The sequence below is a fragment of the Caretta caretta genome, chromosome 3 (assembly GCF_965140235.1).
Source record: "Caretta caretta isolate rCarCar2 chromosome 3, rCarCar1.hap1, whole genome shotgun sequence".
In the NCBI taxonomy this organism is placed as follows: Eukaryota; Metazoa; Chordata; order Testudines; family Cheloniidae; genus Caretta; species Caretta caretta.
In genome coordinates, this window is record NC_134208.1 from 120,503,041 (window position 1) to 120,527,040 (window position 24,000).

General features: G+C 42.1%; 1 protein-coding gene across 5 annotated transcripts in view; it reads left to right on the forward strand.

Annotated features, from left to right (window-relative positions):
• The window catches only part of SNX9 (sorting nexin 9), a 101,249-nt gene extending 77,670 nt beyond the window's left edge, over positions 1–23,579 (forward strand). For all 5 annotated transcript variants that reach the window (XM_048844132.2, XM_048844133.2, XM_048844131.2 and 2 more), the window contains 5 exons: positions 6,708–6,784; positions 8,660–8,749; positions 9,974–10,088; positions 11,415–11,506; positions 21,677–23,579. In XM_048844132.2, coding sequence (XP_048700089.1) covers positions 6,708–6,784; positions 8,660–8,749; positions 9,974–10,088; positions 11,415–11,506; positions 21,677–21,724 — 422 coding nt within the window. In that variant the 3' untranslated portion in view covers positions 21,725–23,579. The remainder of the gene's footprint in view (positions 1–6,707; positions 6,785–8,659; positions 8,750–9,973; positions 10,089–11,414; positions 11,507–21,676) is intronic.
• Positions 23,580–24,000: the final 421 nt, after the last annotated feature.

A 24,000-nucleotide genomic window follows, 5' to 3' on the forward strand; every position in this document is an offset into this window, starting at 1 on the left:
CAAGCAATGTGCAGAAAAAATTCTTCAACATGATGAAGAACCTCATTGGGTCACTCTCCTGTGTGCCCCTTCTTCCCCCCAAATTCTCAGACCAAAATTGGAATCTTTCTCAGATTTCATCCCAAAATGAACCTAAAGATTGGGGTCTGTAGAATGTTCTCACTGAGTTTTAAAACTATTACTTTTCTTTCAGATCACTTTATTAACTGGCATTTTACAGACATTCTGAATTGTTTTAGACCTTTGATTTAGTAACTTATTCCAACTGGGATTTTCTGCTTGGTTACTACTAATTAGTTCCTTGCTTTGTATCCTTCTATAAACTCTGCCTGTTAACTCTGATTCCATTTTAACCTGTGATTTGAAATTAGGTTCTTTGCTGTGGGTGTATGTCCTGTATTTTTATGTTCTTCTGTACCATACTTGACGTAGACCTTAAATATGTAAAGTGTCCTGCATACAAATTTGGGCTGGAGCCAAACAAAACCTGTAGCATGAATCTTTGGGAAGAGACTGAAATGTTACTTTGGTAATTATAACACACATTCTTTTACCAGGGTAAAGGGAAAACAAAGAATGTGGCTTTAAAAGCTAGGATGCAAACTTGCAGATCAGCCTTACGAAGGAACCCGGTCATTTGATTTTCAGCATCTTTGAATGGTATGGAAAATAGAGACCATGGTAATTGGGAAGTAGGCAGGGATACTTCCCCTTGCTACTCCCTTAGACATACCTGGTTGCACCCTAGTGTCTTGCTAAGAGAAACTGCTTCCTTCCAGTTGTTTATCCTCTGTCCTGATCCCATATATTTTACTACTTAATACACCTGGTACAACAGTCTGTTTTCCTTAAATTAAGTATATGGGATTCTTCGCTTCAAAACTCACTTCTCAAAAAAAAAAAAAAAGACCGAACAAGTGGAGTGCACAAATTGCTTTAAATCTCTTCTTCACTACTAGTCATTCAGCTGTCTGCTGTTAGTGTGCAATCTCATGTGATGACTGGTTTGGATGCTGTTATTCTGTGATTGACTGGACATGCAGAAGAATGAGGACATAGACACATGAATGGATTTAAAGCAGCAGCCTGCTGCTTTAACTTTAATATTAAAGGGGGTGCTGAGACACTCCCCCTCCCATCCACAAAGTTGGTTAAATGGCTTCACACCGTATAGCCGAAGAATCAGGATTGGCTCCCTTACCCAACCCTCCACCACTCAATTCATGAGTCAGCCTGGTGCTGAATCCCATCACCCTCCCCCCTGTGAAGAGAAATGATAGGATAGATGAGTATGTGAAGACTTAACACCTCGTCTGGAGTCCACCAGTCCTTCCTGGGTCCCCTACTCCTGTTTATCCTCAGAGCTCTCCCCTTGCAGCCATTTACAGAGATGCCAGCAAATTGCTTGGTTGCATTCTTCCCCCCTACCCCCCAACTGTCTGGCAGCTAACTCTTGTCAAACCTGGTCTTTCTTTTTGATAGCTCAACCACATACTGGATCCTTTATCAGATAAGTGGACTCTTTTCCCTCCATGGTTAAGGGACATCATTCCTGCTCTCTTTGACCATCATCACAGATCCAAAAGAGGCAGAAAGACTGGCAGCTTCTTGTTTCATGGTTCTCCTGATCAAATCTATTTGTGCATGTCTGCCAGCTCTCTGACACATCTGCCTTGTGAGTGTTTCTGACCAGACCAACCTGGTCCTTGGCCATAGCTATGTAATCCACCCTAAATCCCACTGACTGTTAATTTTCGAATTGAGCCTGGTGCAAGTACTAAGATAAGTCTTCCCTAATGGACTATCGGCATGCTAGGCAATGTGAAATGTCCACAGATCAGTGCAAGAAAGAGACAGGAATGTCCCATAACATGCTGCTCTTGCCAAGCGGGTATAGAGACCTTTGGCTCTGAAGCCCAGCTGAGACCAGTCTGCTGATGTAACCACCTGCTTATCAAGCCAGTGTACCATTGAGTACCCACAAATCCAGAGAGCTACATTAATTCTGATTTCCCCTAAAAATGAGAAACAGAATTTAATATATGCTCCCTACTTGCTCTGCTGACTCCTCCATCGCGTAGACATAGGCTCTCTAACATCTTACCTTCAGTAGCCTGAAACATCCAAAAATCCATGCCCATGGAGGCTGCACCAATCCTAAAGAGAGTATGTGCTGAATTTACTTTACTGAGCCCTAGATAAGAATCCCTTTCTGATCATACAGCAAATTGAGATCTTGTCAGTTCACTAACACGCCCAAATACACATGCACAAAGCCTGCCTCATGCATATGCAGAGGCAAGCACACCCTCCAAGTTTTCACTGGATACACCCATTCATCCAGGTGTTCCTTTAACACTGTCATGATCCTGTGAGCTGTCTGATCTATTTTGGGAATCGCTGCTATAGGAACACAGACCCTTGTCTGAGCCATGCACCAGCCAGTTCCAGAGTACTCCCGTGGCACAGGGACCACACTGCAGTACTTGTGGCATTCTTCAGTGTAAAGGAAAGGAGGCTTAAATAAAACAGCTTTCCCTCTACAATGGCAAAGTATAGGCAAAGCCCTAACTAAACCAAATCTGAGTGGCTATGGGGGTGCCAAACCTACATGCTGGGTCCTCTCACCCTGGGCAAGTTTCCCTAATAAAACTCCCCACATTATTCTGCAAATCCTGTCAGCTAGCAACAGACGGACTGGCCCCATGGTGGATGCTGCCAACCTGTGGTGCACTAGTCATACCACATATCTCACCACCAGGAGCTTTTGGCAATGGGCCAATCCTGAGCGGATGCCTTTCCTAACTCTGAACTCAAAGAAACCTGCCGTGAAAACCTAGAATGTCTGAGTCAATGGAGTTCTCCGCCAGTGTTTAAGGCTGTCAGTAGCTATGGTTCCACAGAGAACAGGGTGTTGGTAACCAGTTTTGACTGGCAAACAGCATTAGTTACCAAAATCTGCCCTTCTGAAATTGAGAGCATTGGCAAAACCAGTATCAATACAAAGAATTTGTCTTGTGGTGAAAAGATATTTAATAACAGTGCAACACACAGGCGCATAACCTCTGCATTAGCTGCACAGACTTTACTAACTGGCAGCTAATGTGTACACCCATTTCAAGTCACCCCTTAGGCCACTTTTGAATACATCAATCCTCTTGATAATGTAAAACTTGAGTTAACACCAAATGTATCTATGTATCTCCAGTTGGCTTGCTAATATGACACTATATTGAACTCCTTCAGGAATTCCCCCCATTTCTCCTGCCCCACCCTCCTCTCATATCTTGTTTGTTACAGTGACAAACAAGGGCTGTTTAACACCTGTGGGGGCAGCTACTAGGTTTTCACAGGATGCCCTGCTGGGCATTTCCACCTTACAGTCAAATTTGGATCCCTTAGGATCATCTGTAACTGTTCTTTAGTGGGTTTGCTGCTTTTAAGAGCTTTTAGTTCCCTGAATCAATACCCATAAGCCCTCTAATTATCCCCAGGGAGGAGGGATCCCTTCTGCTATGTCTAATTCTATGCTAAATATGTCAGTTGTTGCATGTGAATCCTTTTCTCTTTCCTTTATGGTTAAAGGGAACCCCAAACATCCTGCCATCTGCTGAAAGATTCCCTGCCGCTGGACAGACTCACCTGGCCCATATCTCCTCTAGTGAACAGGAAGCTTCAAATAGTAATCAGTTGGGGTAAACACATTGCACAAATAACAGCCCATTCCCACATTATAAAAAACCGTTCAAAAGCTGGGTGTGATATGGACAGCGCCATATCTGAGTAATAACAACCCTTACTCTGAAAATCACACAGACCTAAAGTCTTAGTTCTACCCTCAGGCAGATTCACCCCTAATTCACCCTTTGTCAGTTGAGCACCCCGGCCACATTTATTTTAACCTTGCACATAAAAGCATTTAATGAGGAGTAGCAGACCAAGCATAATAGAAGATTCACTAAGGAGCCTTGAGTGAATAAAACAGTATTCCTGTGAGGCCCCACCTGTAAAGGGAATAACCAAAGATTTGGCATTGGAACTCCTCCTACTTTCCCACCAACTTCAGCTACAAATTCTTGTTCGTGTTTGGCCCTAACCACATGGTCCAGCCCCCAATTTGGCTTCAATTTCTTGGCCCAAATGTGAACTCTCGCCCAGAATGAGGGATTAAAAACTTGCCCATTAACATCTGACCTGTCTGCCCTATTGGAATAAACCAGTGTATCTAATTTAATGGAGATGGGGATTTTTGTAACATTGCCATATCTATCTCCTGGTCCTGCCTTGGACTTGAGGATCATCCTCCTTTCCCCTGAACTGAACTTTTCCTCTATCACTGAGTGCTATGGGGGCCTCCACACATTTGCTTAATTTTGCACAATGAATAAAAACATTTCCTTCTCCCTTGTATTTGTGCTTTCCTATCACTGAAAGGATCATGTGAACCAGCTTGGTTGGGATAGAGGCAAGACCTCATGCCCTCTGCTGATGGTAGCCTGTGGAACCCCTTCTGACACCACCTGTACCTTGCCATCTTCCACCCCCTGTTTCCTTTCTAAAGAGGTGGGTTGGGATGCCCTATCACCACACTATAGCTATGCTCTGCTCTGCTCCACTCTCCCCAGCTCCAGTCCATGAAGGTTTCTTGGATGCATTATGGACAAGGAAGAGGAAAGTGAGGGGCAGTCCCTGATAACCTTGCCCACCCAATCAGAAACACACATGCATATACCCTCCCTTGCTAAGATGGGAAGGGGCAAATGTTAGCGTTCTGAAAAGCCTATCAACTTGTGATACTCTTCTCTCTCTCCCTCCCCCCCCGCCCTCATTAGAAGCACCACCCAGAACTTCCTTTTCTAATTCAACCAGTGCTCCATTCTGTCTCAAATATAGCCCAGGAGAAAGGTGCCTAAACAGCAGCTTGTCTTTATGTTCAGAAAGATTCCCTCGTGCAGTTGTGAAATTGCGAAACTAGGAAATTGCAGTCCTTGAAAATTTTCCCTGTAGTTCAAGCCTCTGAAGGGATCTCCTCTGAATTACATATCTTGAAGTCTTTTATTGTGAAGATATCTACCTTCAAAATTATTATTTCAAAACTCCAGGCAGGCGGAAAATGGCATGACTAAACATTTTTAAAACATTGGAGAAGGAGAAACATTTTTCAGACACCATTCTTATCAAAGTCAGAAATTTAGATATTACTCAAGTTCTGCAGCTTATAGCAGTGCACATCTGGGAGCTCTCCAGTTTCTGAAATCACGCTAATGAAACAGTCTGAACATTGGATCTGATTGCTACTCTGTCTTCCTTTATTTCCTCTCCTCCTTTAGGACATACCCTGACTTTAATATCTCTCCCTCTTCTTAACACTGATCAGTTCACACAGGTGAGAAAAAGCACCTGCTAAATTTCAAATTGGTTCTTTTAGTAAAAATATGACTCATAAATCAGTTTTATTCTGGTGCATCTCTTCAGTTGCCAAACATTAAGCCCTTGCTATTAATAATAGGTTCTGTCTTTAGTAAATAAGATCTTCAGAAAATGGAGAAATACCCCTATATTCAATGTATTTGTATCCATAATAATACTGTCAAACCATTTGTCAGGCCAAAAAAAAGGAGATAGGATCCCTTTTCATGAGAAGGGGATAGTGTGCAGTTGCTCTGATATAATGCTTACTGGTAGCCTGTCAGATATGCTCCACCAGCTCATTTTCATAACTCTCTGTTGGCCAAGAAGACTTGAACAAGCTAAGGCCAGGATGGAAAATCATTACAATCCTTCTTTGGGAAGACTCAAAAATGCCTTAAGAAGAATTTCATGGTTATTACGCTTTGTTCTGCGTAGTGCTCTGAGTGTTACCAGCTCATACAGTATTTTGGTATTTTTCTTAAAGCCCCAGTTCCGGGAGGCATGCAATCGTGAGAATCTCAACCTTTATTTTAAAAACAAGTCTCTAGTCCTCATGGTTGAAGAGCAAAGTTTGAAAATGTGACTGAAGTGTATCCTAAAGGCTTAGAAACCAGATGGCAAAGAAGAAATAACCCAAAATGTGTGGGGTGGGTTTTTTTGTTTTGTGTTTTGTGTTTTTTTTGGAAATCTCATGATTTTCCGGTGCCTGATTCATTACTTTTGAATGCTTGGGATTAGCAATACTGCTAGTTAGACCATCAAAGAAAAGTCATTATTTATTAACTGCGAGACACGCATCTTTTTAACTATAGGGTTTTGGGTTGTTTTGTTCTCCTAATTTTAATAAAATGCGTCTACACAGGTTCTTCCCCTGCTTTAGTCGGCTTATCTTACCCTCTGACAATCCCTATCCTTCCTTGTAAATGCAGTAATTAAATATTTTAAAAATAGGTGTTATATTAAATATTAAAAATATTAAATATTAATAAAAATGTTAAACACAAAGCGCCGGTCACTGTAGTTAACTTATGCAAATTGAATGCCGAATTTGTAAATATGCCTTTTTATCACGTTAGTAATTTAAAAGCCATCCCCTCGCTAATGATACCAGTATACCAGAATTGAACAATGTTTGCTCCCTTTCTCTTTTGTATATTTTTTGTAAATATATAATAACTACAGCAGCACACAGGCTTTCATTACTCGAGACTAGCCTGATTTTGAAATCCATTTGTTTATTCAGCAACTGTATTTGTGAACTTGTTACTCCACCTTAATTTGAAATATATTTTTAGGAGAATCTGATCTCAATGAAGCAATAACAGAAGCAGGAAAAACATATGAAGAAATTGCCAGTCTGGTGGCAGAACAGGTATAAAAACTCTAATAGAATGCAAGTCAATCCAGTATACATTACATGACAACATACAATGGGATTTGATCACGTTTTCCTTCTGCTCTGACTTTCTTGCAGAGTTACTTAATACATTTTTACATCCATAAGAAAATCAATATTTCAGAATTGCCTTATAATTTAAGTTTTTTAATAACTTTACTCCTGGGGACATTCTGTGCAAAAAAATGAAAAATTTCTGTGGATAATATTTTAAAATTCTGCAAACTTTATTTATCAAAATAATAACACCACATAATCACACCGGTTTCAATTATTTTGGTAATTATTTCAAAATACCTGTCAGCAAGTATGTCTGAAACAAAACAAACACACACACTCACTCTCTCTCTCCCCCCCCCTCCACCCCAGGAGTAGAGAGTTAAAGAAACTCCTATGACAACCCAGTTTTGTTTCTCTGTCCCTTCTCCCCCCCAGCTGAGCCCAGCTACAGGGCCCCTCCCTGCCCAGATACCCGAAACCCCTCCCCCCCACAGAGCCCAGGGATCCAGAGGGAGAAACAGCCTGATGCTTGGTCCCAGGCTTGCATGGAATTTCCCCCGCACACTGCCATCTCTGTCCCTCAGGGCATGCTGGGAACTGCAGCTGCTAGGAACCCTCTAGCTCCCTCCCTCCCTTTCTCTTCCCTTCCCTTCCCCCCTCCCCCCCTAAACACACACACAGCATCTTCGATGTATAAGCTGGGCTCTGTCAGGTCCACCATCCCCTAGTGGCAGCTAGCAGCACAGCCCATTTCTGCGGGGGAAACCAAATTCTCCACACTCAATGTTAAATTCTGCATTGCGCATTGGCACAGAATTCCCCCAGGAGAAATAACTTGCATTATAAATTATTTCTCTTCTCTATGTCAGCTGAAAGAATGATGCTAGAAAAGGATCTCCTTTGTATCAGACATCTTGGCCTTCAACAGATCAAATTGATTATCTCCACAACTGATTAAATGCGACTTTGTGGTGTCAGCACAGGCTGTCTACTAGGTCTCACACTGTTACTAATGCCATTAAGCAATGATGGGAAATTTTTCAAAAACTTTTAGTATGGACAGTGGCTTGGGTTTAGATCATGCTGCCCCTCATATGTATTGTTTTGTCTCATTACTTCATTGGGTTTAACTTTTAAGTCCCTAATTTTAAAAAATGGATCCTGTACCTGCCTCAGTGTTCAGGCCTTAAATTTGGCTTTGTTTAGGACCTGCTGACTGTTCATGTAATGCTTAATCTCCAGAGTCCAAAGTTATTTTCAAATCCATCGTTACATTAGGAAGTGATGTGTGTTTTTTTTAAAACACCTTAACTTTTTGAAAGTAACAGCTGGTTGGGTACATTTATCTGCACTGTATTTGTGGATAATGATTTGTTTTGTCACTGCTGAGGTTGGAAAAACTCTTCAGTGGAACCTTGAGATTACTAGCTACAATAATTTAAGTAAAATATGGAACACAAGCTTTTTAAAAGTGGCATTGAGTGTTTACCCTATTGATTTTATGTTCACTGAGGCCCCCGAACTTCTGTTCCCTGATATAGCCTTATATATTAAAAATAATGGGACAATCTTCACTGCCTTTACATGTATTCCAGCTAAAGACTGGACATTAAAGTGTTTTCAAAATCCATAAATTCTTGTCTTTATCTAGAACTAGTGTTCTTTACATTGGGTGGCAGCGAATTTTAAATACAATAATCTTTTTCTCATGTTATAATTTTTTTTCTTTTGCCTCTGGATATTTTTTTGGCCTTACAGCTCTTGTTCAATATGTGTAACTTTCTATTCAATTCTGACATTAATATGACATAAATATTTCTTTCTTAATAATTGCTGAATTCTCTTTATTAGCCAAGGAAAGATCTCCATTTTCTGATGGAAACTAATCATGAATACAAGGGATTTCTTGGTTGCTTCCCTGACATTATAGGAGCTCACAAGGTAACTGTTTTTGGGGGTGGAGTATGGATGGGAGAGGAGTTCACAGGATAGATGAAGTTGGGGGCATAGTGGGGAGTAAAAGGGAGGGATGTGCATGTATAAAATCAATACTTTGCCTGTCCTGCACTCAGATATTTAATTTGCCCATACACCTAATGTCCATATTGCTGGAAACCTGTAGGAAGATAGCAATGGAATCTTTGCAAATGAGAAATTCTCAGGGGAGGAGGGGATTTTTTTTTTTGAAGGCCTTTTTCAAAACTATTGTTCTTTTAGCAATAATCATGAAATTTCTAGCTTTTCATCAGCATTTATTCAACCTTAAAAGTAGTTTATAGTGGTGGAGGCTCGTAATGTCCTTTACCTTTATACAACTAATGAAGCTAATGTGACCATCTGATATAAGAATAGACCAATATTAATACAGAAAAAATTATAGTATAAAGAATTGTATGAGCACAAAAAAGGGGGTCATTCTAAGTAGCTGATTTGCCAGGCACACCTTAATTCTCCCACAAATAAAGTACAAATGACTAAATATTCCTACTAGTCAAAGGTTACATAAACGTCATTAAGTCACTGATAGTAAATGGGTCCTTTTGGGAAATAAGTTCTCTTGAAGCAGTTTACATTGCACAAATCTTGGATGATTAGATAATAGGTCCTAGAAGCATTTGGAAGCTGGAAGTGTTTAGATATGGTCCATCTAGAACTCCATTATATTTTGGAAGCTTGGCCTATTATCACCTCCTATAAATATGTATGTTAACTTTTGTGTATCAAACCCTGTTTCAGTGTGCTTGTAATCAGTGCTCATGTCTTCTGCCGTTTCCCCCCACTGGCATAATCAGAAGATATCTAAAATTAAACAACACATTTTGGGGGAAAGTACTGAAAGGCAAAATCAGATTTGTACACATGCTATGGGTCTGTCGAGTTGTTGTTTTAAGCCGATGGTTCTCAAACTTTTATACTGGTGACCCCTTTCACATAGCAAGCCTCTGAGTGCAACCCCCCCCCTTATAAATTAAAAACACTTCTTAATACATTTAACACAATTCTAAATGCTTGCGGCAAAGCAAGGTTTGGGGTGGGGGCTAACGTGTAATAATCTTGCAACCCCCAAGGAGTCCTGACCCCCAGTTTGAGAACCCCTGTTTTAAGCTAATATGATAACCTTTAATTGATTGTTGTTTTAATCATCCTGCATTTTGGTCTTAACAGGGAGCAATAGAAAAAGTGAAGGAAAGCGATAAATTAGTCGCAACCAGTAAAATAACACCACAGGATAAGCAGAACATGGTGAAGCGTGTAAGCACCATGGCTTATGCATTACAAGGTAAAACAAACTTGAAGTTCAGTGACAATGTTACAGACTCTGAAACACTAGTTAAGAGGAAAATTTTAAAGGGAAATCCTGTGCTGCACTAGGAATAAGAATATGTAGCACTTTTCATCCATAGATCTCAAAGAGCTTTACAAATTAGGTCAGCACCCTCACCTTTTACAGATGGGTAAACTGAGGTAGAATGGGACAGTGACTTGCCCAAGGTCATCAGCAGGTAGTGGCAGAGTCAGGAGTAGGATCCAGGCCTCCTGAGTCTCAGTCCAGGACTCTAGCCACTAGGCAATGCTGCCTCCCTAGGAGGTTTGCTAGTAGAATTTACTTCTAGGTAATGTCCCCAACTGCATTTGCTATTGAGAATTCGAGTCTGAAAAACAGCAAATGGTATTTTACTTCGTACCAAAGTGCTTGTTTTTTACAGCCAAAGTTTTAGAGTTGGTGCAAGTACATTTTAGTTTCAAAGAACAGGAGTAGCTGGAGTCCTTTATGGGAGAGAGCTGTACTCGGGAAACTTTCCAGCCCAAACAAAATCTTTTAAGTGCTTGCCTGAATCAGGATATAAAACTAATGAAGGCCATTGATTGTTTCTTGAGGGTAGATCTTATCTGCTGGGTATTGATTGTGTTCTGTAGAATTACTTCCATACCTAGCCACAAGCCAAACTGCTAAATTCTGTGATTCTATCAGATCTTGCAAGTTAAATAGGCAGGCTGGGTCAGTATTTGAATGAGAGACCAAGATGCTGCAATTCAAGATGTTGAGGATTCGATAAGTGATGCTCTTTCCTCAGAGTCAACACTGAACCAATGTTTCCATACTGTATTGGGTGACCGCGCTTGACAGCAGCAATCTTTGCACTAATTAATAAAAATTACCGCTTTTCACTTTTCATAAGAATGTGGATGTTAACCCCAACATCCTTGCCAAATTCCAGTTTAAGTAATTCCATTTTTGCCTACAGTTTTTAGATTGGATATAATATCCTTTTTATTTCATTTAGTAAACTCTGTTGCTGTGTACTATTATATAACTGTTGATCGACACCAAACGTGGCTGCATTTCAGTGACTGATGAATCCCTATTGTGTGACTTAATTTGTTTGTAAAGTAATGTAAGCTCCATGGAGAAAAGATACTATAAAAGTGCAAAGTAATAGTATTCCCAAAGTAATTGCACTGACTGCATTTGGTGCTGAATTGGGTTAAAAAAAAAAAAAAGACTGCACTCCTAGTTAACACAGTAACTAATCCGAACTCATGAAACTGCTCTTGTTGATGAGCATTTTTCTAAATTAATTTGTATCCTGTGTTTTGACTACAGCGGAGATGAATCATTTCCACAGTAACCGGATTTATGACTACAATAACGTGATCCGCCTCTACCTGGAACAGCAGGCACAGTTTTATGAAACGGTAAGCTGCAGCATATCAGTGCTGGTTTCTCGTGCATGCTGTGAGGCCACTTATTTTATCTGTCAGAAACGCTAGCTGTGTATTAATCATTCTGCATGTGCACATCTCTTTGAAAGCAGTTGCTTGAAAGGCAATTTTACATTTAATTTAACAAAAAAGTACAGGAACAAAGGATGAACTGAAAGAACATTTTCTGTAGAGACTTCCAAAACCAAAACTTTGCAGCACATGGAACTTAACATATAATATATTACACTCATAGAATCATAGAATATAAGGGTTGGAAGGGACCCCAGAAGGTCATCTAGTCCAACTCCCTGCTCGAAGCAGGACCAATTCCCAGTTAAATCATCCCAGCCAGGGCTTTGTCAAGCCTGACCTTAAAAACCTCTAAGGAAGGAGATTCTACCACCTCCCTCGGTAACGCATTCCAGTGTTTCACCACCCTCTTAGTGAAAAAGTTTTTCCTAATATCCAATCTAAACCTCCCCCACTGCAGCTTGAGACCATTACTCCTCGTTCTGTCATCTGCTACCATTGAGAACAGTCTAGAGCCATCCTCTTTGGAACCCCCTTTCAGGTAGTTGAAAGCAGCTATCAAATCCCCCCTCATTCTTCTCTTCTGCAGGCTAAACAATCCCAGCTCCCTCAGCCTCTCCTCATAACTCATGTGTTCCAGACCCCTAATCATTTTTGTTGCCCTTCGCTGGACTCTCTCCAATTTATCCACATCCTTCTTGTAGTGTGGGGCCCAAAACTGGACACAGTACTCCAGATGAGGCCTCACCAATGTCGAATAGAGGGGAACGATCACGTCCCTCGATCTGCTCGCTATGCCCCTACTTATACATCCCAAAATGCCATTGGCCTTCTTGGCAACAAGGGCACACTGCTGACTCATATCCAGCTTCTTGTCCACTGTCACCCCTAGGTCCTTTTCCGCAGAACTGCTGCCTAGCCATTCGGTCCCTAGTCTGTAGCTGTGCATTGGGTTCTTCCGTCCTAAGTGCAGGACCCTGCACTTATCCTTATTGAACCTCATCAGATTTCTTTTGGCCCAATCCTCCAATTTGTCTAGGTCCTTCTGTATCCTATCCCTCCCCTCCAGCGTATCTACCACTCCTCCCAGTTTAGTATCATCCGCAAATTTGCTGAGAGTGCAATCCACACCATCCTCCAGATCATTTATGAAGATATTGAACAAAACCGGCCCCAGGACCGACCCTTGGGGCACTCCACTTGATACCGGCTGCCAACTAGACATGGAGCCATTGATCACTACCCGTTGAGCCTGACAATCTAGCCAGCTTTCTACCCACCTTGTAGTGCATTCATCCAGCCCATACTTCCTTAACTTGCTGACAAGAATACTGTGGGAGACTGTGTCAAAAGCTTTGCTAAAGTCAAGAAACAATACATCCACTGCTTTCCCTTCATCCACAGAACCAGTAATCTCATCATAGAAGGCGATTAGATTAGTCAGACATGACCTTCCCTTGGTGAATCCATGCTGACTGTTCCTGATCACTTTCCTCTCATGCAAGTGCTTCAGGATTGATTCTTTGAGGACCTGCTCCATGATTTTTCCAGGGACTGAAGTGAGGCTGACTGGCCTGTAGTTCCCAGGATCCTTCTTCTTCCCTTTTTTAAAGATTGGCACTACATTAGCCTTTTTCCAGTCATCCGGGACTTCCCCGGTTCGCCACGAGTTTTCAAAGATAATGGCCAATGGCTCTGCAATCACAGCCGCCAGTTCCTTCAGCACTCTCGGATGCAACTCGTCCGGCCCCATGGACTTGTGCACGTCCAGCTTTTCTAAATAGTCCCTAACCACCTCTATCTCCACAGAGGGCTGTCCATCTCTTCCCCATTTTGTGATGCCCAGCGTAGCAGTCTGGGAGCTGACCTTGTTAGTGAAAACAGAGGCAAAAAAAGCATTGAGTACATTAGCTTTTTCCACATCCTCTGTCACTAGTTTGCCTCCCTCATTCAGTAAGGGGCCCACACGTTCCTTGGCTTTCTTCTTGTTGCCAACATACCTGAAGAAACCCTTCTTGTTACTCTTGACATCTCTGGCTAGCTGCAGCTCCAGGTGCGATTTGGCCCTCCTGATAACATTCCTACATGCCTGAGCAATATTTTTATACTCTTCCCTGGTCATATGTCCAACCTTCCACTTCTTGTAAGCTTCTTTTTTATGTTTAAGATCCGCTAAGATTTCACCATTAAGCCAAGCTGGTCGCCTGCCATATTTACTATTCTTTCGACTCATCGGGATGGTTTGTCCCTGTAACCTCAACCAGGGATTCCTTGAAATACAGCCAGCTCTCCTGGACTCCTTTCCCCTTCAAGTTAGTCCCCCAGGGGATCCTGGCCATCCGTTCCCTGAGGGAGTCGAAGTCTGCTTTCCTGAAGTCCAGCGTCCGTATCGTGCTGCTTACCTTTCTTCCCTGTGTCAGGATCCTGAACTCAACCAATTCATGGTCACTGCCTCCCAGATTCCCATCCACTTTTGCTTCCCCCACTAATTCTACCCGGTTTGTGAGCAGCAGGTCAAGAAAAGCGCCCCCCCTAGTTGGCTCCTCTAGCACTTGCGCCAGGAAATTGTCCCCTACGCTTTCCAAAAACTTCCTGGATTGTCTATGCACCGCTGTATTGCTCTCCCAGCAGATATCAGGAAAATTAAAGTCACCCATGAGAATCAGGGCATGCGATCCAGTAGCTTCCGTGAGCTGCCGGAAGAAAGCCTCATCTACCTCATCCCCCTGGTCCGGTGGTCTATAGCAGACTCCCACTTCTACATCACTCTTGTTGCATACTCAGATTGACTTCTTTAAAATAACATTATTAAAGCTGCTAAGTCAAACACTGGAAGTTAGGAAATGCTTATGCTCACCTAATGAGCAGCTCTTTGATATTTTTACTCCTGGGGAAATTCTGCGCAACTGCAATGCAGCAGAAAATTGCCCCCTGCAGAATCCCTTTGCTTCCTTGCAGGAAATGGTTTCTGTGGGGAAGCAAAGAGAAACTGCACCAGTGCTCACTCACCTCTCATGGCAGCTCAGACACGTCTGTTCAAGCAGCTCGGGGAAGAGGGGTCTGGTGATGTCCTGGCCACCCAGGGATCTTAATCCCAGCTTGGGGGGGGGGGAGGGGGGAAGATGGAGTTGCACCTCCTCCTTCCCTGCATAGAGCAGCCAGAGCTGGGTCAGATCAAGCCCCAGAAACTTCCCCTGGCTGATGGAAGCTCTGCACCTTGGGGGGAGGATGTGCCTGTGTGGGGGTGAGGCTTGGGGGGAGAGTTCCAGGTGCAGAGTGGGGGTGGCGGGGACGCTCCCTGTACAGTGACCCCTCCCCTCACCCATGCACCTGGAACCCCCACACCAAGCTTCCTCTATTTCAGGAGTTCCCTGCACCCAGAACTCCTTCCCCAACCCCACTGAGCCTCATCCCCTGCATCAGGAGACCCCAGACCCCCACCCCACTGAGCCCCAATTAGCTGCACCCTGAACCCCAACCCCACCAAGTTCCAGTCCCCACCCCTACTGAGCCCTAACCACCTTCACCTCGCGCCCCCCCCCGAGTCTCATTCCCCCTGCACCCAGAACTTCACACCAAGCCCCTGTGCACCCAGATTCCCCCCTGCACCCAGACGGCCCACTGAGCTGCCCACACCCAGACTGCACCACACAGAACCCTGGTACTTTTGAGGGAATTCTGCACTGAAAAATTTAAATTTCTGCAAGATTCTGCATATTTTATTTGTCAAAATAACCCAATATAATCACACCATTTTCAATTATTTTGGTAATTTATTTCAAAATATTTGTCAGCAAATAATTTGAAAATGGTGTTGTTTTGACAAATATACAGAATTTTGCAGAATTGTAAAATATTGTGCGCGGAATATTTTTTTGGTGCAGAATTCCCTTAGGAGTAAATTTTGTTTTCTCTTTATTGTTCAGTATGGGGCCACGCGCCTTATTTACTGCACGCTCTTCAAACCCTGTTTTGAAGACAGACTTATTACTTGCCTCATGGACCTTTCTATGGTGCTCAACTGAAGTCATTGGGAGCTATGCTCTGAACGTATAAAGTGCTATATTATGCTAACTACTCTGAAAAATCAAGTCCAAGGCATCTCAAATAGAGTACCTAAAATTTGTGGCTGCTTTTGACCTTCATCTCTCTGTGTCTCATCTTTCTGTCTGTAAATGGGAATAATACCCCTCGCTCATCACACACAGACATTGTGAAAATAGATTAATTAGTGTTTGACTAGTGTACAGTAAATAAGTCCTAGAAACATACATTGACCAACGAGGAAAAAAACTAAATATTGAATAGTTGCTCATTAAGTGAGTACCATCCATCCAGTGCATTGAATGGGGGGGAGGATCCTGTGGGAAAAACTAGTATGTGATCATGTAATCAAAGACTGCACAATGGTGCATACGAACAAAAGGTCTTGCTAAGTTTGCACAGGCAACTTTAATTCTGGCTTTTTCTAACTTTTGAATGCTTCACTTAACAAATCTGATGTAGTATTTGTACATAATTTATTAGGGTTTTTCAAAATGCAAACTGATAAGACAGAAATTTCGTCATGTGGCATCTTATTGAACCCCCCCCCATGAGTCATCAGTAGAATAGGAGCCTTTTATATTCACAGCACATAGACTATTGCCACTTGAACTAATGGAGTAACTAATAGCAATAATAAATTGTCATTTTCTGTGGGGACCAGCACTAAAAGGTGAAGAGAAACGCACTTTGCCAGTGGATTTCATGGATATTTCCTGACAGTAGAAGAATGGTTAGTCTCAAGAAACCTGGGTTTCTCTTCAGGCTCTGAAGGGGGAGTGTTAGTGGAACATTCTTCTGCCTGTTCCACACCCCTGGCTCCTTGTCCCAGTTCTATTCTTCTTGCCTATCCAGTCCCAGTCTCCATTCTTCGGGCTTCTTGTTCCAGGCCCATTTTCCCTGTCTTCCCAGTCTGCTTGTCCTAGTTCCAGTCTGCTTGCCCAGACAGTCCCAGTTCCTTTCTCCTGCCCCCACCCCCTCCGAGCTCCCAGTCCCACTCAGCCTCCTGCCCAGGCTCCTCATCAGATCTGTCTTCTCCTCACTGCCCATTTCCCTCATCTGAGTCTGCACCCCATCTGCTTGTCAAATCTGTCGTCCTTTTCCTCTGCCCCTCCTCTGCCTATTGGTTTACAGTCTGTCTCCCCTATCTCCGAATCTGATTTTAGAGACCACTCCCCTGCCAACTGGTTCCTGGCTTTGACCCCCATAATTTCCACACCATCTCCCAGCCTCTTCCCATCCCCCAGTCAGAGTTTCTCTCCTCCCCGCCAGCCCAGTTTTCCGAGACTCTTTTTGTCCTAAACTATTACTGTCCTACTTTCCCTCTCCCAGTCCAGCTTTTCCCCCCTCTGTATTCATATCAGACCACTTCCTCCTCCCTATTGCCTGGGTGCCAGTAGGGTCATCATTGGGAGCACAAGAGACCGGCCCCCTGCTCTGTTCTGGTGTCTGGACCAGAGCAGCAGGGAGGAGCAGCTATTACAGATTTTGCCCTGATGGCTGGAGCAAGCTCAGTTGCCCTGTAAGGATGGTGATGCAGTCAGGGGAGCACTAGGAGATAGGAGGGATTGAACATACACATTGAGGACTGAATCTTTAGAGAGTTTAGCTGTTAAACTTTTACATGTCTAGTGGGCATGCGTGAACTGCAACTTCAAAGGCTTAGTTTTACCAAATTTGGTTGGATTTTCATGGGGACAGCACAAGGCCCATTCCTGATGCAAGATACAAAACACCAAACACTGCCTAATTTTAAGTCTCCATTCCAAAGCATGAGCTCTTAAAAGAAAAGGTTGCTAGAATTTTTTAACATGTGCATAACAATGTATTTTTATGTCAGCTCATTCCTAGAAATCGCTAAACCATTTTCACTGAAATTTTCAAAAAGATTCAGCCTGTGCCAGAAACCCCAGCCTGGGAAATTTCAGCCCAAGTGGTTAAAATTCGGCATACAACTGAAAAACAGGGTCTTACAGTGTTGGGCAACTTCAATAGGTAGTGCTACCCAGATTTTACAGCTGTCTGACAGAATCACACAGAGAAAGGTGGTGATAATGATCCCCTATCTGCCAGCAAGGTGATTTCACTCTCTGGTGCAGCTGCAGTTAGCATTACCCCTGCTCTCTCCAGGGTGAATGTGGCCAAAACTGCAAATTAAGCGCCACCCCATACTGCCAGGCTGGTGTAAAACAGATTTAGCGTAAATGAGAATCGGGTCCTACAAGTTTAATGGCAAGTGGCCAGACTAACTATTAATACTATGAATAACACATGAGAACATGCAATAATGGTATGTTCTTGAGTAAAATAATAACTGGCAGCTAAGTGACCCCCTCAGAAACACCTAACTGATTGAAATTATTGTCCAGACATTACGGTCGTGTGTGTGTGTTTGGAAAAACCACCCAGTGTGCATGACAGATCACACCTAGCCAGTCTGTTAAATCCAAGCATGAATGGTTTATGTGTATGTCCCCCTTTTTGATATTAGTTCAAGAATTCTCATCCACCAAGTAGTAATGTAAGTTGCATCCACATTTGCTGGCAGGAACTCAAGACCTTCTTAGCCTAAAGAGTTAAGCTTTAACGGGTGAGATTTTTTTTTTAATTTAAACAAAGTTGCATCACTGCCTGAGCAAATGACAATTGTCCAAATACTGAAGAAACAATACACTGTTATGGTTTGGAGCTTTATCTATTAGGATTAAAGTTAAACGTTTTATTGCTGAATTTCAGCAGGGCATTAATTGGCTGTTAGTTCCTATAACTACCCTTCAAGTTCCTTTAGGTGATCAACATGAAATTCTAAAACCAGAACTTAATAGATTACTGAAAGGAAAGCAAATGGTCTTGAATTAAGTGTGTATCTAGCTTGCGCTGATATTCCCATTGTCAAGCTGTCTGGAGTGGCTCAGGAGCGTGAGTACCAACCAGCCTCAGAGCAGACCGTTACAAACCAGGGCACAAACCTCAAACTGGTTGTACGTTCTATACTTAGATTTCACGAGTATTAAGTGTCCACTCCTTAAGCACTATAAGAGCTGTAACATGGAGTTAGACTGGAGTACCCAAGAGGAGTGTCTATCTTGCCACCTAGTTAAGCCTGCCTTTGTGATAGATGGTGCCTTACACCTGAAATCACAGCAATATTCAGGTTGCTCAGAGTCCCAAAAAAGTCACTTACCCCAAGTCAGTTGTACCCTACATCTCTCACAAAAGACAACTAAGAAAAGAAAAGAAATTAGTTATTTACAAGATTAAAGTAGGTAAATATACATACACAAGAGTTAGCCTAATGATCCAAAAGGGTAACAGAAGATGCTGTAATATGCAAGCTCATATGTCCTTCAGGGCTAACCCAGGCCAAGCCCTGGGGAGCTCTTGTTTATGCTTAGAAATCTTCACCCCTCAGAATTCAAGCAGCATAGAGATACAGTTCCTTCCATCAGGGATATTTTACTCCTGGGGGAATTCTGCACCAAAAAATTAAAAATTCTGCACACTATTTTAAAATTCTGCAAATTGTATTTGTCAAACACTACATAATTATGCCAGTTTCAATTTGGTAATTTATTCCAAAATACCTGTAACAATAAAGACACTCACTCATTCACTCTGTACTCCTTGGGGGGGAAGAGAGTGAGTTAAAGAAACGCCTAGGACAACCCAGTTCCTGTTTCTTTTCCACCCCTCCAAGCCCAGCTGGGGAACCAGACACCCACAACCCCTCCCTCTGAGTCCAGCCATGGGGCCCCTCTCCCAGCCAATATACCTGAACCTCCGCCCAGCCCCCTCCCTCCCAGAACCCAGCTGCAGGGCCAACCCAGTGCAGACACTTCCTCCCAGAACCCAGCTTTGCCCCTCTCCCCCCAGCCCAGACACCCTTCCCCCTACTGCCCAGGGATCCAGAAGAGGACCCATGCTTCTGGGTGCTATGCTTGTTTGGAGTTTCCTGCGCACCACTGTCTCCTTCCCTCAGGGCATGTTGGGAACTGCAGGTGCCAGGAACCCTCCCGCTCCTCCTCCCCCTCCCCCTCCCCCTCCCCACCCTGCAATGTCTTCTATGTATGACCTGGGCTCTGCTGGGTCCAGAAGCTCCTAGTGGTGGCCAGCAGCACTGCAGCCCATTTCTGTGGGAGAAAGGAAATTATGCGCAAAAAACATTCATTTCTGCAAAATTCTGCATTGTGCAGTGGCATTGGATTCCGCCAGGAGTAATTTACTCTCTCCCTTCAGAATTCAAACTGATGGGATGAGTCCACCTACATCTCTCTTCATGGTGTGTGTGTGTGGTGTGGGGGGCAATCAACAAAGTCTTTGTTCTTTGAGGTTTTACAATGGCTGATTTTGTTTCAGTGGGCCTTCTTGGTGGGCAGGACCAACACCTTCTGTTTCTACATAGCTGTTTGACGACTTACACAATTACAGAGCATTACAATGTAAACACTTAATATAACCTTATAACATCTGTACTGCATGTTATAAGATGAAATGATTGTAGGATGCTGCATGTATTAAAGTCTAAACACTAAACACATTCTTATAAATCTAATACATATTTTAACACTAACATACTGGTGAGCGAGACCGGTTTTTGGCTATGCATTTGTCATTTTTCAGTGAGGCCTAGGGGCATTGGCATGAGCTGGCACCTGGTCTGCCAGCGTCACACCCATCAAAATGAAAATTCTCTCCAGTTTAAATGTAAAAACAAATGTGTGCAAATCATTGCAAGTGACAGTATCTCAAAGTACATCTGAGGCCAAATCACAGATCCAAATATCTGTAAACAGAAAGTGGTAGGAGTCTAATCTCCCCACAAATCAACAATGACTGATAGTATGTTGGGATATTATGTGTGGAATAAGTTTATGATTTTAGTCCCTACAAAGGACTTAAGAAGAAAACACTAGCATCACAGTATAGGGTTGGATTTTAGGGGATTTCCAGAAAAGTTCTTTCCTGGTTGTCTGTGTGTGTGTTGCCTTCTACACTGGAAAGGAAAATGACGTGCCAGCAACATGGGAAAGTAGAATAAAGGAAATATGACTTCTTTACTTTGGTTCCCGGTAGCTGTATAACTTTAAGTAGCTGAAAGAAAGTGTTTATATGCTTAGTCTCCACTAGCCTTTTTCCCTTAGTCTCAGACTCCTAGACCTACTTCAGACTTGCATATTTGTAAGTGGTTTCAAAATGATGTGATTTACATTTTGAGGCGCCAGAAGATGATGTGGCTTAAAGTATAAGTAAGCTTACTCTAATTTACACACTCTTAACTCCCTTTTCTTGCTGCTCTTGGCCCACTTCTTTCAGTCCTTCAGTGTATCACTAGTAGTATAGGTGGATGGGACCTTGAATGGGTTTTATTTGGCGTAACATGCATGTTGTGAGAGCGTCTTGAAGTTGTAAGTTTTGAACTGAGACTCCTATGCTCAGATGCCCCTCTGAATTTATACCAGAATATTTGTGGTTAAAGCCACTTAAGAGTCTAAAAAATTATTTTTAGTTACAAAAGAGAGAGGAACTGAACAGCTCAAAGGCTTGGTAATGGAATATGAAACCTTTTGCCCCTGGGTGAGCAGAAATGGTTGTTGCTATTAGGTGGATCTTCAGTCTAATTGTTTGTCTCACTGCAGTTGCTACTGGATATATCACAAAAAGCATCCCATCAAATTGCGCTAATTGGCAACTATGGGGTCTCTGCAGAAAAGCACCGAATGGGCCTTAAGAATTATCGAACCTCTTGCCACTGAAGTGTCCCTCCAAGTCAGGGCTAAGGCACATTGGTACAACAGTGTAGGAACCTTGCACTGGCCATCTTGTGTTCTGTCACTAGCTAGAGGTATGGAGAGTCCAGAGCTGTCAATCCGATATCTTTCATGAACACTACAAATACACAGAATCGTTAACTGGGGTAGGAAAGCACTGCATCCACTAATACTGTTTTCCTAAGTTGAACATTTAATATTTGAGGAATGAATCAACTGAAATTTTCTTGGCAGAGAGCTCTAAGATGAGCATGAAAGCTATGTAATTTAAATATGTAAAGTAGTCATGCTATTCATGTGTTCTTTTTGTTTGTTCCAGATTGCACAAAAACTGAGGCAGGCACTTGGCCGCTTTCCGGTGATGTAGAAATAAACTGGGATGGATAACGAAGAACAACTCCGAAGTGCTTTTCTGATTTGGGGGCAATGCGACTAAAAAGTTTTAGTGTTTGCCATCCAAGAAACCAAAAAACACCACACCAAAAGGAAAAAAAAGCTGAATTGCAAAAAAACAGTTAAAATAATTTAAGATGTTTACTGTTCTCCACATTAGTCTTTGCCAGCCAAAAAAACAAAATCTGAATTGCAGAAAGAGTGAAACTAATTTGATGTTTACTTCTTCAGTCTAAATGCACCAGTTATTTAGGTATATATATTTATCTTGAACACTCTCCCTCCATATCTATCTTTTAAACAAAAACTGTCTCTTGCTAGAAAGTGCTCTCAGTTGTAGGGCTCGAAATTGTCAAACTAGTCTGCATTTCCATGGATTACAAACAGATTCATGGTTTGTCATTTCTTCCAGTTTACTCTTAACTAGTGTCAGATCATGAGGTATTTTTTTCATTTAAAAAAAGTGAATAAGCCAGAAAAAGATGGTTTTTATTTTTTTTATTTTCCTTATATACCATTCAGCCTTTTGTTGAAATTCCTTTCAGCAGTCATGTAAAGTTTGTGTATGTTTCAGTTGCACACTCAAGATAATCTCTTAAGATTGTTGTTTTGTTGATCATTTTGCTCTATATGGTTATGCTTTCCAACATGTACTTCCAGCACAGTCTCCATAACATGATGGCTGGCAAATTGTTCACTTTTTTCCATAATTACTTAATATTCCGTTCTTGTGGAACAAAGCCTTAGAGCTTGTGTGTGTTGGGCTCTCCCTCCCTTCCTGGCCATGCACTGTGCAAAGAAGAGACATTAACCAAGGAAAGAGCCATTCCAGGAAACTGGAAAAATATTCTTTCACACCAGCAGTCTGACTCCATTAAATATTATTCAGCCATGGGCTACCTCTGATAGGGTACTCAGTGCTGTGTCCTGGCCATCATCTTCCCCTTTGCCATACAGAAGTCAGAGTATCTGCAGAGATGACACTTCCAGTCACTTTTGACCCCAAGTGACAGGAGTCCCCAGATTACTATCCAACTCAGGTTTTCACACAGTACTACAACATGCTACTGGCTCCCATTCAGCTTAAAAAAAATGAATCCACAGCCACTAAAAGGAGGGGGGGGGAGGAATTCTAGTGCAAACTGAAGCATGACCTCTGAGGTGTTGAATGAAATCCAAGATGTGTGGCAAATAAGTTATTAAAAATAATACTGTAGGTGCAAATGAGGTATGGTGTTCACCGCACATGAATGGCACAGTCATTGTCTTTACTAACGAAGTGCCACTAAACAACTACACTTTAGGCAAACTTCTGATAGTTACCGTCCAGTATTTCACTTAATGCCACAAGCAAGCCAGGATGCCAAACTGCAGCTTTTGCTAGAATCTTCCTTCAAATATAAACAAGGAATAATTTATTTTACTCACAAAGCCATGATAAGTGACGGGTACATTCTGTTGATTCTATTGTTGCCTTACTATGTTGTGTATTGCTGTTATTTTTGTGAAATATTTTTACAATAAAAGAAAAATCTGGATCTGCCTGAATAACATGAAAACAAAAAATCACTAAGCCTGAGTCCAAATGCTCTTTAGTAGCACAGGTTTTGTTCATATTTTATAAATACTTTGTTTTCCCTCAATTTAGTTTTCTTCCAAATTCCATAGAGCAGTGTTTGATACAGCCATTTAAATATATGTAAAAATTGTAAAGAATGTGTATAAATGTTTTACACCAAATGTAAGATCTTTCCTGCATGTAGAAGCAACCTATAAAATAAATTGTTACGACGTGTACAGTAAATTCTGAAAGCACCTCTTCAAACCAACATTTTTTCAGCCTTTGTATATTCATTTTTCTGTGATGAAAGTTCTTTGTAATTGGTTCTTAGCTGGGGGGAATTCTTTTACCAAGCTTTGAGCTGACCCTGATGCACAAGTTGCAGGTTGTGCATCTTTTAGTGGAGATGGTTTGGGAATCTAAGCATAAGGTGTGCATTTCCAGTGTGGGGAAGCTGTGTTTGTAACACCTATGTCAGACATATAAAACTATTTAAAACAAGCAAATCTGTTTAAGTCCTAGAAAATAAATTCCTTAGACTAATATATATTTATGTATACCCATAAGACTGTTTTCTTGAGAAGATCATACAGCTTCTTAACTTGAAGATGTAGCGTGAGGTGCAAATGTGTCCTACATTGCTTTGCTTCATCAGGTTATGCAACCTGGCCAGCAGAAGAATGAAAAAG